Source organism: Capra hircus, chromosome 2, assembly GCF_001704415.2.
Source record: "Capra hircus breed San Clemente chromosome 2, ASM170441v1, whole genome shotgun sequence".
Lineage (NCBI taxonomy): Eukaryota > Metazoa > Chordata > Mammalia > Artiodactyla > Bovidae > Capra > Capra hircus.
Window position 1 is genome coordinate 59,149,256 of NC_030809.1, and position 17,337 is coordinate 59,166,592.

General features: G+C 39.5%; 1 protein-coding gene across 1 annotated transcript in view; it reads right to left on the bottom strand.

The window, feature by feature from the left end:
* The window catches only part of CNTNAP5 (contactin associated protein like 5), a 1,089,942-nt gene that overhangs the window by 59,580 nt on the left and 1,013,025 nt on the right, over nucleotides 1-17,337 (bottom strand). Inside the window, exons 21-22 of the mRNA XM_018061606.1 lie at nucleotides 13,356-13,486; nucleotides 6,333-6,420 (exon numbers count right to left, since the gene is read on the bottom strand). Coding sequence (XP_017917095.1) covers nucleotides 6,333-6,420; nucleotides 13,356-13,486 — 219 coding nt within the window. The remainder of the gene's footprint in view (nucleotides 1-6,332; nucleotides 6,421-13,355; nucleotides 13,487-17,337) is intronic.

Consider the following 17,337-nt stretch of genomic DNA (forward strand, 5'->3'; position numbering starts at 1 on the left):
GAATGATGCTAAAACTTCAGTACTCCAGTACTTAGGCAACCTCATGCAAAGCGTTGACTCATTGGAAAAGACTCTGATGCTGTTAGGGATTGGGGGCAAGAGGAAAGGGGACAACAGAAAATGAGATGGCTGGATGGTATCACCGACTCGATGGGCGTGACTTTGAGTGAACTCTGGGAGTTGGTGATGGACAGGGAGGCCTGGCATGCTGCGATTCATGGGGTCGCAAAGAGTCAGACACGACTTTGAAATTCTGCCTGAGAATAAAGTCCCATAGAGAGGTAAAGAGGGTCCAAGGTGGAAAGAGGACAGGCAGACAGACAAAGGCTTCATCACTGTCACATTTGAACTCCTAAACCCAGCGGTGCCTGAAGCAAAACTTACACTCTGAAGCTTCCATTTTAACCAACTATCTTATGGTCACTGTTTAAACTGGTTAACACTGATATAGCATAAAACAGTCTTAACTCACACTCCCATCTTCAAGGCTCATCATGGTTCAGAATTGCTCTTTTAGAACGCATTTGAGTCCATTTTGCGGAGGAATTTACCTTTATAACAACTTTTCTAGACTCATTAAAATAAAACTAGAAACAAAGCAAAACACAGTTATCCTCTATTTTGCCATGATCTTCAAAAATCAAAAGCTTCTAACATGTATGGAGCATGTGCTAAATATCAAATACTTCAAATACTTTGTATATAGTGTCTTATGGAAAGCTTACTCAAATCTATGAATTAAATGCTGCTGCTGCTGCTAAGTTGCTTCAGTCGTGTCCAACTCTGTGTGACCCCAGAGATCGCAGCCCACCAGGCTTCCTCGTCCCTGGGATTCTCCAGGCAAGAACACTGGAGTGGGTTGCCATTTCCTTCTCCAATGCATGAAAGTGCAAAGTGAAAGTGAAGTTGCTCAGTCGTGTTCAACTCCTAGCGACCCGATGGACTGCAGCCTACCAGGCTCCTCCATCCATGGGATTTTCCAGGCAAGAGTACCAGAGTGTGGTGCCATTGCTTTCTCCGGAATTAAATGCTACCATCCTCATTTTACTGACAAGGGACTGTAGACAGATTTGACAGTTCACAATGGGCATACAACAGTAAGAAACCCAAACATGAGTTAGTCTCTAAGAAGCTGTGCATCTTTCACTCTGTAATTTTGCTTTTAAATTTAATATCATTTGCACCAGTTTTTAATCAGATGGAGGGCCCAACTATTTAGAAAATTAAAAAAAAAATAGAGTACAGTCTTACAAAACAAATACTTTGAAATATCCACCTTTCACTTATATGCATAAATTTTGCTGCATTGTCTAAAAATGGCAGCCATACCTCTTCACCTACAAAATGCTTGAAAAATGATTTAACATGAAGATAATCAGGAATTCAGACAACAATGTTCTGATATTGCAAAAGACACAGTAGGTGTGATGTTCAAAACTAAGGGATTTGGGAGAGTCAAAGAATCCTGTTCTCTAGACACAATCAGAATTCACTTCATATGGACAAGCCCAAAGCACAGGCAAGTGCTCATAGCTAGCCCTGCAATCCTAGATTAGCTGGATTTTTTTGCAGATTGAGAAGAAATTCTTCCAATTTATACATGGCTTGCTAGGGCCAAGTGAATTTTGAAGCTACCTGGGCAAACAGCCATCAGAGCAGAAGAATAATGTCTCTGCCAGCTGTGAGGTTTAGCCTACCAAACTGGCAAGTAGGCAAAAGAAATTGATAGATGAATAATATTATAAGTATGCCCTGAGTGCAAATAGCATTTGAATGTCTATGTGGGATCTGGCAGCTACAGTTTAAAAGCAGTATACAATTCCTTTCCATCTAAGATTGAAGATGTTTCTATATTTTAAAAAGTAATAGCTTCCTAAATCTGCAGTATAGTAAGAGTCTCTGCTCAGGAAGAAAATAATAATAATGATAATAAATTCCTTAATTTTTAGCTTCAATGCTATATATATATAATATATATATATAAACTTTGCTATATATATATAATATATATATACTTCTCTTAAAAGTATATATATACATATATATATATATATATATATACTTTGCCATTAAATTTAATTATATACTCTGGAACAGTAAATTAAGAGAAACTAGAACTAAAAAACATAAAACAAAAATAAAAAGCAAACAAAAAATGCACAGTGCCTTTTAGAAGTTTCAAACTTTCTAAATTTCTAAATCTGACTGAATGTTCATGTTCCTGCACCAGTGCTAAATTGTATAGACATAGAAACATACAGGTAATTCACACTATTTGAATCTAAGGAATGCGTTCTATATTTCTAAAGAATTCAGTAATTTTTCAAAAAGATGATCTAGTTAAAAAGGGTAGCTTCCCTAAATAAACACATTTGTTTCTTTTTAATGCTATTTTCCCTTCAATCTATTCATATAATAGACTAGAAGCAAGAAGTTTTTTTTTTTTTTTCTTAAAAGTCAAAGAATGTCAGTAAACAAAGGAACAAATCTAAAAATAGCCCATGATTTACCATAGGTAAACACACACAATGCAACTTTAACATCAATGATTATGTCTTCCCTTTTCATGAACTAGTCTCTATACCACAGGAATTTTCAGGAAAGACATACTTACTCATCTTGTTATCTATATAGCACATATCATGTAGAACCATCATTGGTGCTAAATAAATACCTTCTAGAATGATGAATTTGCCTTTTCTCTTAAAGAAAGAAAATGAATACATGTGTTGCTTTACAATGGAATGCTATTACTGAGGAAAACTGGAACAGATTTGCTATAATTACTTGCCTTTTGTATATACTATGAAAAAATGCCTGCAAATACTTGTTTTAGAGTTGAAAATGTCCAACACAATACTAGACGTTTCTAAAGTTGCGGAGTGGGGTTGCATTTCTTATAAATACTACATATCCATTTCTGCACCATCCCTACCTACAACAGCTATTCCTACTCCAAGTTCTTTCTGATGCATGAGGCTTTCTTCCAAAAGGTCTACAGGATAGATGTCCCTCCTTAATAATGAATCTAATGTTCATATTATCTTCTCTCACCTCTAGATACAGACCTTTCAAAGACCAGAAGTATGGAAGCTAATTATGGATCCTAATGCTCTGCTCTGCTCATAGCCATTTGGATGGGAAGAAAGGTAGGCAGGCAGGGGTTTTCCACACTTGGTCCAATGAAGACATTTTATTGGATACTCTTCCTCAACAATAACCTAATTTTTTCTAAAGCAAAATGACAAGCTGGCCCACAATAATTTAGTGCGTTCTCAGTTGCTCAGTCATAGCCAACTCTTTGCCACCACAGGGACTGTAGCCCACCAGGCTCCTTTGTTCATGGGATTTCTCAAGCAAGAATAATGGAGTGGGTTGCTGCTTCCTACTGCAGGGGATCTTCCCAACAGAGGGACTGAACCCACATCTCCTTCATCTTCTGCACTGGCAGACAGATTCTTACCCACTGAGCCACCCAGCAAGATAATTTAGTACAAGGTGCAGTAATTTAGTAACTCACTTTAAATTTTCATCCTTTCAGTCTTACATATTAGGGGTTTAGTTAAAAAGACAAAAATGCCACAGGAATGTCATACACAGTGTCAAGATTAACGGAAAGAAATTATAATTAGGAGGATGTTTTTAGAGGGGCCATTGCAAAGCAGGTAACACGAAAACAGCCCAAGCTTGGTGACCCTACAGCCCTAGGAATCTCTCCTCTCAAAATTCTTCTGAAATGTGGATTCAGCGGCTCAAGATAAATTTAGGTATGAGGGGACATGTAATATACCAGATAATCAAAACAGTAATTCTGCTTCATTAAAACCAAACAACACATTTTTAATATTTTGTTAAGCTTCGGGAAAAAAAAGAGGGATCCTAAGCTTGGGGAAGGTTTTAGGGGAAAGAAACACAAAACCAAGACAGTAAGTCATCAGCGAACATTAAGTTTGCATCCAGGAGAGTACCTGAATCATCTTGAAGAACAGGAGTCCTGGTCTTGACCTGTTACTAAGTGAAGATATTCAACTTAAAATATTCACATTGAAACCAGTGAAAATGGACAGGAAAAATAAAATCACCTAACAGAAAAAAGAATGTCTGAGGTTTACCTAATGCAGGTCAAAGCTAATTGAGTAGAGAGAATAAGAAAGAAGCAAAGAGATGCTGAGAATTTTTGAGAGGTAATGAATAGATACATATGAATAATACATATGAACTAGATACATAGAAACTAATCAAGAAATACAAGAAACATAAACATATCAACTAAGACAATTAAATAGAAGTCTACTATCAGACATATGGTAATAAAACTGTCAAATACCAAATTTAAAGAAATGACCTTAAAAATTGGTTTAGGGTGTTGGGTGTGGGGGTGGTCAGTGTATTTTCAAAGACAGGACAGACTGACAGCCAGAATTTTAACAGTCACATCAGAAGATGGAAGAGTGGATTTCAGTGATGTGCTGGTGAGGGTTTAACCTGGCTACCAAGGACCCCAAGGACCCTGACTTGTAGCATTTCTGAGATACATGGAATAGAAACTCCTAGGTTGGCCAATTTCAACCTACCATTGTGAAATCACCAGATGCAGAATTGTGTAGGGATGTGTATAACAAGTTCTTATGAGCCACTGTGAGCTGGTTCCATCACACCCACGAATAAATCCTTAAGATATAAGGGAAAGGTGTTCTTCAAAGTTGAATGACATGTCTAGCAAAATTATCTTCCAGGAATAAAGGTGAAAAATGAAAGACTTATTTTCAGATAAAGGACCACTTATACAGAAAAAATATCAAAAGAATTTGCATCAGAAAGAAGGAAATTAAATCTGGCAGAAAGTAAAAGGTTTTGGAACAACAAATTAGTGACTACACTGGTAAGTCAAAAAAGCAGTGTCTGCATGAAATAATAATTCTTATTAGCAGGAGGGGAAATGGAATAAGAAATAAACATAAAATTCAACCTACTAGTTGGTCAGTGTTGATTGGCTCATTCAACTGTCATTTTGGAAGGTAAAACTGACATTTTCCAGACCTAATAGCAGATAGATTTCTGGACACACATTATGTTCTGGAAACTAGATACGATTTATGGATCTGGAAGGCTGTAGTGAGAGAGGAGTCGTTTTTTCTACCTTTTCAGCTTTTTCTACTGGCCAGCAAAGTCATGGTAACTTGAAGTCTTTTCTCTGCCACCATTTTTAAGGGAGCTTTTCCACCTGTTGGATGCTAACACACAGCACTGCATCAGTGACTGCTTGGTAGTTAATGCCTTCCCATTCATCACCTCAGAACTGCTGGGGAGTCACTCCAAAAGACTGATAGGAATGCACACTGTAAGTGCTGTCACAATTTTGTAAGCAAGCTATTTCCTGAATTAAATCCATTCCTGCTTAAAATGTCTCCAGCTATCAATGTTTTCTGCACTATGCTGTGACTGAGAGAATAGAAGAGAACATACTAGAATCACAGGAAAAGTTGAACAATTAGAAAATAGAGAGGCAGAAACAAACCCAACCATCTAAATAACCCAAAAATGCACAGGGGTTTACATTTGCCAATTTATAAAACAGAAGATGGCCAGATTGAATGAAAATACAGTATTTGTCTACTCTTCACAAGATCCTATATAAGGCTCAAAAAAAAAAAAAAGAAAAGAAAAAAAGACTGAAAGGGAAAATAAGGAAAATCATAAACAATAAGCCAGACAAATACTAACTAAAGCAAAACTGAATTAGCTATAATAATAACAGATAAACTAGATTGAAGTACAGAGACATTAAAATTTAAAAAATATTACTTCAGTATGAAAAAACGTTCAATTCATCAAGAAGACACAAAAATTTCAATCTTCCTTACACCTGATAAAAGTCATCATTTCATATAAAATGAAAATTGACAGAACTCTCTGTAGGAAAAAAAAAAAAAGCATCCACTATTCTTTTAGGACAATCTTTTGAATTTTTGGTGAATTAGGAAAGAGAATAGGATTTATAGAATTAAATAATTGGGTTGTAAATCCTTAATTTCTTTAAGTGAAATTTATGTGAATTTAACTAAAAGAATTGAGTAAACATTATAAATTAATTAGAAATTAAGTAAAAAAAAATAGTTATTTTAGTGAATTGCTCTGTTCACTTATGTTACTCAAGATTCTATAAAGTAGATGTAAATAGTTTCTGGCCCCTCCACACATGCATTCCTGTCTCGACAGGACTCTTGGTCCTACAAGTTGGATATTATCTAGATCTTGTTGCTTTTCCCTGAAGAAAGTTATTTATTATTTATTTTATCAAGGCCAGAAAGACATGGACTAGAACAGCAAACCTGTGATTTTGCCCAAGGTGAGGGACCTGATAGCCCTGAACTCGACTTCTGGGGAGAAGTTATAACTGAGTCGGAGTTGATGATCCATCTGCAAGAAAACAGAAAACAGAAGAGGCATCAGCAGAAGTCCTCACATCCAAGGCATAAAACACTCCTGTCTGAAAATAGCTGGAAAACACAGGCAGGGCAGACACCTCTCTGGGATTTTTCTCCCTGGAGAAATGAGAAATGTCTTACTAATTCTCCCACAATGCACATAAAATAACCTTTTCTTTCTTTATTGGTGAAATAAAGGCTTTCACACAAGTCTTCTCCCTGGGAAATTCTGTACAGCTTTTGACAGGTATTTATCTCGCCACTGAGATTTTCTCACCAAATTCTTTGCTGCAAAGAAGCAAACAAATGAAGCCTTTTAGGAAGGACCCTGCAGGATTAACAAGAAAAGGAAAGCAGGTTTTCATTTCCATCTCTCCTTCCTCCCCATTTGGTCCTTAAAACCTTTACCTCCTTTGCTCCAATTGACCTGGCCTCAATCAGGTGTGCCCTGGGGGCTTTTCCTGAGTGAATATATTTCAGTTTGACAAAAGGTTTGAGTCTGGGACAGGGAGACTAGTTGAACAGCTGCCACCAGCATGAACAGCTGATAATTCCATTTTGCAAGTGAATAAAAGCCACCAGGGGGATTCTTTGGAGCTTTGTTTCTAAGATCATCCTTTAGGGAACCTTCCTTTCCACACACGTTAATTCCAGTTCCATCTCTTTGTTCTCTCCATTTCAAGGCATGGTTCCTCATCCATCCCTAGGTTTTTCTGTCTAGTCAAAGCTTACCAATTTTTCCAGGCTCTATCACAGCTCATCTGTAGGAAGAGAAGACTAACATCCCTTCAGCTGTGTGCCTGTCCCAGGATTGCCCTTGGGGAGCAGCTGATTGGGAGCCTGGTATTCCTAGCTCCCGCTGCTGGACCCTCCTTCTGCACCCACTCCAGCCCAGACAGACCCTCCTCCAGGAACCTCTGGGTCTTGTAGTGGTTTCCGCTGTGAAAAAGTGGTTATGACTTGTGGTATGTGATTGTAGGCTTTATTCCTTTTTCATACATGGAATTATGCTTTAATAATATTTGTTGTTTATTGAACACTGGTATGTATTAGACATCTACTAAAGTATCCTTCAAAATGCATTCTTACCTAGAATACTGTGAAATAGACATTATTATCCCTGTAGTACAAATGGTGGAAATGATGTCGCAGAGATCACAAATTTGGCCAATGCCCCACAGCATTACATAGCAGGGAATCCTTGTCACATGGTCTGACAACCACACAGTATGGCATTTATTTTTACTTGTCCATGCCTTTCTAGATGTTTGAGCAGCTGGTAGACAATCACTTATGTTCTTATTCCTGAATTTCTACAAAATTCATTCAATAACCATTTGAGTATCTACTCTGCGCCAGACACTTTTCTAAGTGCTTCCATGCTTCCAGAGTCCACCTCCTCTAGGAAGCTCTCCTTGAAGCTTTAGTTAGATTAATTGTTCCTGTTCTCTGTTCTCATGGTACCTTTTGTCCCTCCTACCTCTAACCTTGCATTTAAGATGCTGTACTGTGATGACAGCAAGGAGATCAAACCATTCAATTCTAGAGCAAATCAACACTGAATATGCATTGTAAGGACTGAAGCTGAAGTTCCAATAATTTGGCCACCTGATGGAAAGAGCTGACTCATTAGAAAACATCCTGATGATGGGAAAGATTGAGGGCAAGAGAAGGGGATGACAGAGGAGGATTTCATTGGATGGTATCATTAACTCAATGGATACTAGTTGGAACAAACTCCAGGAGAAGGTAAAAGACAGGGAAGCCTGGTGTGCTGCAACTTGTGGGGCTACAAAGAATTGGACAGGATTTAATGAGTGAACTACAATTGTAATGATCTGTGTGCTCTCCCCTCTCATTTTTCTCCACTAAGCTATTGGCTCTTGGAAGATGTGGACATTTTATTGATACATGTTTTCTATATGGGCTATTACAATAACTGTTTCCAGTCATTGTAACTCCAAACAAATGTTTGCTGAATGAATAAATAGACATCCTGTGTTGATTCTCTTTCTATCTTGTGGGCTACGGAGCATCCAGTGCATGATCAAGATGCCTCTGGCTTCCCTGGTCGCCTCTACATCTTAGATACAACACAGGGATTTTCATACCCATGGTCCCCATCTGTAATCTTTTAATGCTCAGATTCAATCCTGCCTTGAAGGAGTTTTCTCCCTGCCTTATCTCAGAACTCTCACCTATTCTCTGGAATTGCCCCTTCCAGCAGGGGGCAGGGTTCCTCCTCTCATGTTTTGTTACTCAGGTTGGAGAGGAGGCTAAAGTGAGTAGGAATTTCCTGCTGAGAAGAGAGCAGTAAGATTCTTAGAACTAAAGGCTGAGCTGAGATTTCTTTAGCTTCTGACTCTAACCTCTTCCTCAGGCCCCCAAAGATCAAGTGATTCCCTCAATGTTGTCACGTTGTGTAGAAGACCTAATTGTTCTAGTACAGAAGTCATTCCTTACCTACTGTTTCCCTTTAAGGGAACTTACCTGGTCCTTTCCACTTTAATCAGTGACAAACAAGGGTGAGAAGAAGGTAATGACACTCAATTATTTTGTTTCAGTTGAGTTCAGTTCAGTTGCTCAGTCGTGTCCGACTCCTTGCGACCCCAAGAACTGCAGCACAACAGGCTTCCTTATCCATCACAAACTCCCGGAGTCCACCCAAACTCATGTCCATTGAGTTGGTGATGTCATACAACCATCTCATCCTCTGTCACCCCCCCTCTTCTCCTGCCCTCAATCTTTTCCAGCATGAGGGTCTTTTCCAATGAGTGAGTTCTTCCCATCAGGTGGCCAAATTATTGCAGCTTCAGCTTCAACATCAGTCCTTCCAATGAACACCCAGGACTGATCTCCTTTAGGATGGACTGGTTTAATCTCCTTCAGTCCAAGTGACTCTCAAGGGTCTTCTCAAACACCACAGTTCAAAAGCATCAATTCTTCAGCGCTCAGATTTCTTTATAGTCCAACTCTCGCATGACTACTGGAAAAACCATAGCCTTGACTAGATGGACCTTTGTTAACAAAATAATGTCTCTGCTTTTTAATATGCTGTCTAGGTTGGTCATAACTTTTCTTCCAAGGAGTAAGCATCTTTTAATTTCATGGCTGCAATCACCATCTGCAGTAATTTTGGAGCCCCCAAAAATAAAGTCAACCACTTGTTTCCCGTTTTCCCATCTATTTGCCATGAAGTGATGGGACCAGATGCTATGATCTTCGTTTTCTGAATGTTGAGCTTTAAGCTAACTTTTTCATTCTCCTCTTTCACTTTAATCAAGAGGTTCTTTAGTTCTTCTTCACTTTCTTCGATAGGGGTGCTGTCATCTGCATATCTGAGGTTATTGATATTTCTCCCAGCAATCTTGATTCCAGGTTGTGCTTCCTCCAGCCCAGCGTTTCTCATGATGTACTTGTTTAAGTATTAGTAAAGGTATGGAGACAAAGGTATAATGAGTCAAAGAAGGCTTGGGATACTTTGGGAATGGATTCCAGTCCTTAAGTGGAGTGAGTGCACATGGGGGCACCCCTAGTACAGGCTCAGGTGCTGGGTTACCTATTTGAAAAGCTTAGAAAATGCACCAAGCAAAGGCAAAAGGCAGGGGGTGGGGGGTGGGGGGTATTTACCATAAACATTTATTTCTAGGACATCCACTTTATGATAGAGGCTAGGCAATCATTGAAGTCTTCAGTGAGAAATACAGTATTTTGTTATACTTCTTTATGTTCATTCTATGTTTCAGTGTTGTTTTTCTTTTTAATTACTCTGGGTGAGGTAGTGAGAGAGTGCAGTATCACAGTCTTTTAAAGCTTAGTATGCCTAAAATTTGTAATCTGGCCTGGAGAAGGGCTTCCCTGGTGGCTCAGCTGGTAAAGAAGCTTTGTTGATCTTAGAACTGAGGATAGCAGTGGCCTTGTCAAGTCATTAAATGAGATTAAAAGAGATGAGAAAAGGAAGGAAATTGAACAAACCTTTTCTTTTGAGTAAGCCCTGGACACTAGGCTTTATGCTTGGTCCTTTATTTATGTTCTTACTTTCCTACAATGGTTACCAGAACTGACTGAACTCAGCTGCATTTGTACCCCACCCCACCCCATAACATTTAACTTTTTTTAAATAGATAAATAGACTGAGCCTCAGAAAGGTGAATAGCCAATCTAAGATCTTATAATAAAGGAGATGGAGCAGGAATTCACACACATGCCTGTCCCGAGCTAGGGATCCCTCTCTTAATTTCAGGATCTTCAACTCTCAAAGGAATTCATTAACTCCATGCTTTCAAAATGTCAGGCTCCCTCCATCTTTACAGCTCGTAGTTGTGCTAGTATTTTGGTAAACTGGTTTAATTTGTTTAATGTCTTTAATATATTTTAAATAGAGGCACTGAAGTCTACCTCCACCACCATGGGGGAACATGTGCTTTTAAAACCACTGGTCAAATTACAATTCTCAAATCATTACCAGGATTTCTTACTCCTGGCTGTAGCCCAGTCCCTACAGATTCCTTCCAATGTCACATAGAGCAGAGAGGAGAAGGTTCAACAACTCAAGGTCCCGAGGTGGTAGGAATATGTATTCTTACCTACTGGAGGCCTCTGCTGGCTGAGCATAGTGAAAACCATCTACCCTCTCCTTATAACTGCTTCTGAATAATGCCTGAGATGAGGCAGTGGCTTATCCTTTTCTGTTTTTCAGTAAACAGTTTGTTCTTTTATTTTCCCCATTGCTTTTGTTTATTCGGGGGTTTTGTTATTGTTTTAATTTGGCTACCCAGAGCCATATGGGATCATAGTTCCCTGATGAGGGATTGAACCCATGCTCTTGGCAGTGAAAATCTGGAGCCCTAACTACTGGAAGGCCAGGGATTCCCTAGGGCTTTTCTAAGTGGGGAGTAAGGAGAAGAAATAGGATGGTGGGGGAGGGGAGTGGGAGTGTCACAAAGACAAATGTTGTGTGACTGTTTTAACAAATTGATTTCAATTTAAAAAAACAAAATAGGTCTCTGCCCCCATTTATTTCTGCTACTTTTGTGCTTTTGAAAAGTTACATCTTCTAATGCTTGTGCTTATCAACCACTGCTTGTACTTATCATTGACTATTAATTTGGCTGGTGGGAAATATAGATGGAGAAGAAAAGGGAATATCCCTTTGTTCTCTCACCTCCATGTTTGTGTTTTCATTGATGGAAAACAAGACAAGAAATAGAAAAAGAGAAAGAGCCATTTATACAAATGACTACCAGTATGCACTCCAGGTGTCTCACCACAGCCTCATTCAAGACATCTTCCAATAAGAAATCATCATTTCATCTTTATCTTCTAGTCTGACCTCAATCCAAAGACTTTAACCACTTATTTTAAGAGTCAATGCTACAGTCAATGCTATTAAATTATAATCACTCAAGGATTGTGATTTGTGTCCTATATTTGCCAATTATTCATGAACTTCCACCCAATCAAGAAAATGAACAGTCAGTCTTGACTTGAGTCTTGAGTCATCATCCATATCCAGAGGGTCACCCAAGGTTACCAATGTTCCCTCCAGATCTTTCTCAAGTCCTTCTCTCCTTGACTTCCCCACCACACTAGTTGAGGTCTTTATCTTTGCTTCCAGTCTGGTCTCTGTCCCATATCTCATCACTCCCAAATGTGTATTTCCATGGAGAGATCACAGTGAGCCCCTGGAAATGGAAATCTATCCATGCTACTTCCCCTGCCTAAAATCCAGTTGTTTCTCTTCCCCTCTCCATAGGTCCAATTTAATCTTCTCCATACAAGCCAAGAAAGAAATGGCAACCCGCTCCAGTATGCTTGCCTGGAGAATCCCATGGACAGAGGAGCCTGATGGGTTATGGTCCATGGGGTTGCAAAGAGTCAGACATGACTGAAGCAACTTAGCACATACAAGCCATGTGGGATTAATTTATTTAGTTCAAAAATATTTATTAAAGGCCTTCTGCATGTGAGACATTGCTTGACAAACTGGGGGGTCCCATGGTAATGTAAACAAACAAGAATCCCTGTCTTCATGAAGCTTACATTCTAGAGGAGGGAGAAGGGACTTATCTATTAAATAAATAGATAATTTGTATTGATTGCTAGAAGCATTTAAGTGGTTTAGGATTGAAGTCAAGGAGCTGGGTTGCTATATTACATAAGGTGACTGAAGACGGGGTCCCTGAGTCAATTTTTGAGTGGTGTTCCAAAGGAAGTACAAGTAACAGGTAGCAATGCAGGTACATGAACAACTGGATTCTAGGCAAAGCAAACTCTAGTGTATTCAAGAGCTCTGGAAAGAGCAAGGATGCATCTGAGTGGCCTGAGTAGAGTTTGAGAGGGAACCAGAATAGGTGAGTGTGGGTATATCTGTGTGTGTGTTTGTCAGTTAGGAAACTGCGGACAGGGCAGGCCATCTATAAATTATACTCGCTTTTGACTGAAAGGACGGTCAATGATCCTAACATCCCCTCCTTGTTCAGAGTGAACTGAACTGATGCCCAGATGAGGTGGGTGCCCTCCTCCATGCTCTTGCATCACCTGTGCACACTCCTTCCGTAGCCCTTGCTGATCACTTGTGATTTCTTCCTTGCTTATCTTCGTCATTATTCCACAGTTCAGAGGTTGTCAAAACTGAACATGCAGCAGCATCACCTGCTGCCCCTTTCTTGAAAAAAACTTCAGATTAAGTAGATCTGGCATAGGACCCAAGAATTAGCATTTCTTACAAGGTCTCAAGAGATGCTTCTGGAAAGCAGGGTGTGCCCTGAGGACCACTATTCTAGTTCTCCAAAGACTGGGGCTGAATATGATAAGCATACATCCCCAGAACTTGGCTGTTCACTTGGCTTGGGGGCAAAATTCAGAAAACCTGTATTGAGCACACAAGGTACATTTGCCAAAATAAGAAGAAGGGAAGTAAGGTACCTGAATGGTAAGCCCTCTGCCCTCTCTGTTAATCTTCAAGTGATGCAGTCTTCTGTTGGCAAAGTTCTCTGTATTGATGGTGAATACATGGGTTTCTTCCTTGTTTAGCTGGGAGCGAACTTGTAAGCTTCCTTGAAAGAAAAACATTAGAAATTAGAATTAAAAATAGACCTATATAGTGTAAAAAAGTGATCAGATTGCTTTTTAATTGATCATGGCTGTTTTATAGTGATCTATGCCATAACCCTTTCATCATTCACATTTTTAAAGGGTACTATATATGTCATGACTGTAGCATCTGGGTCCATATTAAAACTCCTGAGTATAGATAAAATATGCATGTGTGTGTGTGTGCGTGTGTGTGTGTGTGAGTGTGTGCATGTGTGTGAGTGTATGCTATCAGAAACCAGAATAATTTGATTGTGAAAACTTTAATAAGATTGTCCACACTCTCTTCAGTTTCTACAACTTCCTAGGACTCCTTTTCTTTCTAATTGCCGTCATGGAATTTCAGAATATGTAATGTGAAACAAGATTGTAAACTAATCTAAGGCAGAATAGGTGAGAGCAATCTGGAGCAGCAGGGTCAGCCAATAGAAGAAGCTCCCTACAGTTAGCCCTGATTCCTCCTCTCCCTTTGTTCTGATCACCATATATTTTCAACTTGGGAGCTTATTTTCTCACTAAAAAATTAATAATAGCTCCCTGAGAGTGAAAGTTGCTCAGTCTTGTCTGACTCTTTGCGACCTTATAGACTGTGGCCTGCCGTACTCCTCTGTCCATGGGATTCTCCAGGCAAGAATACTGGAGTGGGTAGCCATTCCCTCTCAGGGATCAAACTCAGGTCTCCTACATTGCAGACATATCCTTTACCATCTGAGCTACCAGGGAAGCCAAAGAGGACTGAGGTGACTATATGTAAGTGAAAATGTTAGTCACTCAGTAATGTCCAGCTCTTTGCGACCCCATGGATTGCAGTCCTCCAGGCTCCACTGTGTAAGGAATTCCCAAGGCAAGAATATTGGAGTGGGTTGCCATTCCCTTCCCCAGGGGATCTTCCTGACCCAGGAATCAAACCTGCATCTCCTGCACTGCATGCAGATTCTTTACCTTCTGAGACACCAGACACCATGTAGGAAGCCCTAATAGCTCCCTAGAAATAGCATGTTTGGTGCTGAGAGGCACCTTCACCCTGGGAAAGGGGCCAGCCTTTGGTAGGGAAAGGGCCACCCTTAAAAACTAGTGGGCTATACCCTAGCAAGCTCTTTCAGGCTGTTTCTAAGAACTTGGGTTTTTAATGCTATTTAAGGGACTAGATCTGAATAGATAGAGTGCCTGATAAACTATGGACTGAGGTTAGTAACATTCTATAGGAGACAGGGATCAAGACCATCCCCATGGAAAAGAAATGGAAAAAAGCAAAATGGCTGTCTGAGGAGGCCTTACAAATACCTGTGAAAAGAAGAAAAGTGAAAAGCAAAAGAGAAAAGGAAAGATATAAGCATCTGAATGCAATGTTCCAAAGAATAGCAAGAAGAGATAAGAAAGCCTTCCTCAGGGATCAATGCAAAGAAATAGAGGAAAACAACAAAATAGGAAAGACTAGAGATCTCTTCAAGAAAATTAGAGATACCAAGGGAACATTTCCTGTAAAGATGGGCTCGATAAAGGACAGAAACGGTATGGACCTAACAGAAGCAGAAGATATTAAGAAGAGGTGGCAAGAATACACAGAAGAACTGTACAAAAATGATCTTCATGACCAAGATAATCATGATGGAGTGATCACTCATTTAGAGCCAGACATCCTAGAATGTGAAGTCAAGTGGGCCTTAGAAAGCATCACTAGGAACAAAGCTAATGAAGGTGATGGAATTCCAGTGGAGCTATTTCAAATCCTGAAAGATGATGCTGTGAAAGTGGTGCACTCAATATACCAACAAATTTGGAAAACTCAGTTGTGGCCACAGGACTGGAAGAGGTCAGTTTTCATTCCAATCCCAAAGAAAGGCAATGCCAAGGAATGCTCAAACTATCGCACAATTGCACTCATCTCACATGCTAGTAAAGTAATGCTCAAAATTCTCCAAGTCAGGCTTCAGCAATATGTGAACCGTGAACTTCCTGATGTTCAAGCTGGTTTTAGAAAAGGCAGAAGAACCAGAAATCAAATTGCCATCATCTGTTGGATCATTATAAAAGCAAAAGAGTTCCAGAAAAACATCTATTTCTGCTTTATTGACTATGCCAAAGCCTTTGATTGTGTGGATCACAATAAAATATGGAAAATTCTGAAAGATATGGAAATACCAGACCACCTGATCTGCTGCTTGAGAAACCTATATGCAGGTCAGGAAGCAGCAGTTATAACTGGACATGGAACAACAGACTGGTTCCAAATAGGAAAAGGAATACATCAAGGCTGTATATTGTCACCCTGCTTATTTAAATTATAGCCACAGTACATCATGAGAAACACTGGGCTGGAAGAAGCACAAGCTGAAATCAAGATTGCCAGGAGAAATATCAATAACCTCAGATATGCAGATGACACCACCATTATGGCAGAAAGTGAAGAGTAACTAAAAGGCCTCTTGATGAAAGTAAAAGGAAAGGGAAAAAGTTGGCTTAAAGCTCAACATTCAGAAAACGAAGATCATGGCATCTGATTCCATCACTTCATGGGAAATAGATGGGGAAACAGTGGAAACAGTGTCAGACTTTATTTTGGGGGGCTCCAAAATCACTGCAGATGGTGACTGCAGCCATGAAATTAAAAGATGCTTACTCCTTGGAAGAAAAGTTATGACCAACCTAGATAGCATATTGAAAAGCAGAGACATTGCTTTGCCAACAAAGGTGTCTAGTCCAGGCTATGGTTTTTCCCATGGTCATGTATGGATGTGAGAGTTGGACTGTGAAGAAAGTCGATCGCCACAGAATTGATGCGTTTGAACTGTGGTGTTGGAGAAGACTCTTGAGAGTCCCTTGGACTGCAAGGAGATCCAACCAGTCCATCCTAAGGGAGATCAGTCCTGGGTGTTCATTGGAAGGACTGATGTTGAAGCTGAAACTCCAATACTTTGGCCACCTCATGTGAAGAGTTGACTCATTGGAAAAGACTCTGATGCTCTTAGGAATTGGGGGAAAGAAGAGAAGGGGACGACAGAGGATGAGATGGCTGGATGGCATCAGTGACTCGATGGACATGAGTTTGCATGAATTCCGGGAGTTGGTTATAGACAGGGAGGGCTGGCATGCTTTGATTCATGGGGTCACAAAGAGTCGGACATGACTGAGTGACTGAACTGAACTGAATGCAATGCAATATATAATATATAAATATATTCCTAATATATAATGTATAAATTTTCTCTATATATATATATAATAATATAACATACAAATTTTACATAATACATAATATAATATATAATTCAACCCAATAAATAAATCAGCATGTGATATTTATGTGTCAGGCATGGTAGTAAGGCACACAGTCCTTATAGTTATTTGGGATTCTTACCAATCCACTGAGTGAGTCATTCATACACACATTCTGTACACATCTATCTATTTTAAAAATTTTTTCCATTTTATAAATCTTCACTAACACTTGCCTAGTAACCATCCATCTTTTAGATGTTAATCATCTCAACTGGGACCCTGTCAAAGTATTTTATTCTGAAGCCTCTCCAACACTCCAATTTAGGTCTAAAACACCTCCACAATTTCTTAAAGCCATGCACTTACTGATCTTAACTTCTTAGGAGGTTTTGATGCCATCAGTGCCTCCCAAAGCACCCTAAGAAGATATCCTGAGACCTCTTGCTAACTCATCTTCACACAACACCTAGGAGGATAAACTCAATAAAACTTTTCAAAAATAAGCTTGCTACCATTAAAGGCTGACTTGCAGTCTTACAGGAGGCACTGGGGTGAGATGGAAATGGTTGGGACCAGAAGTTCTTTCATCACCTCC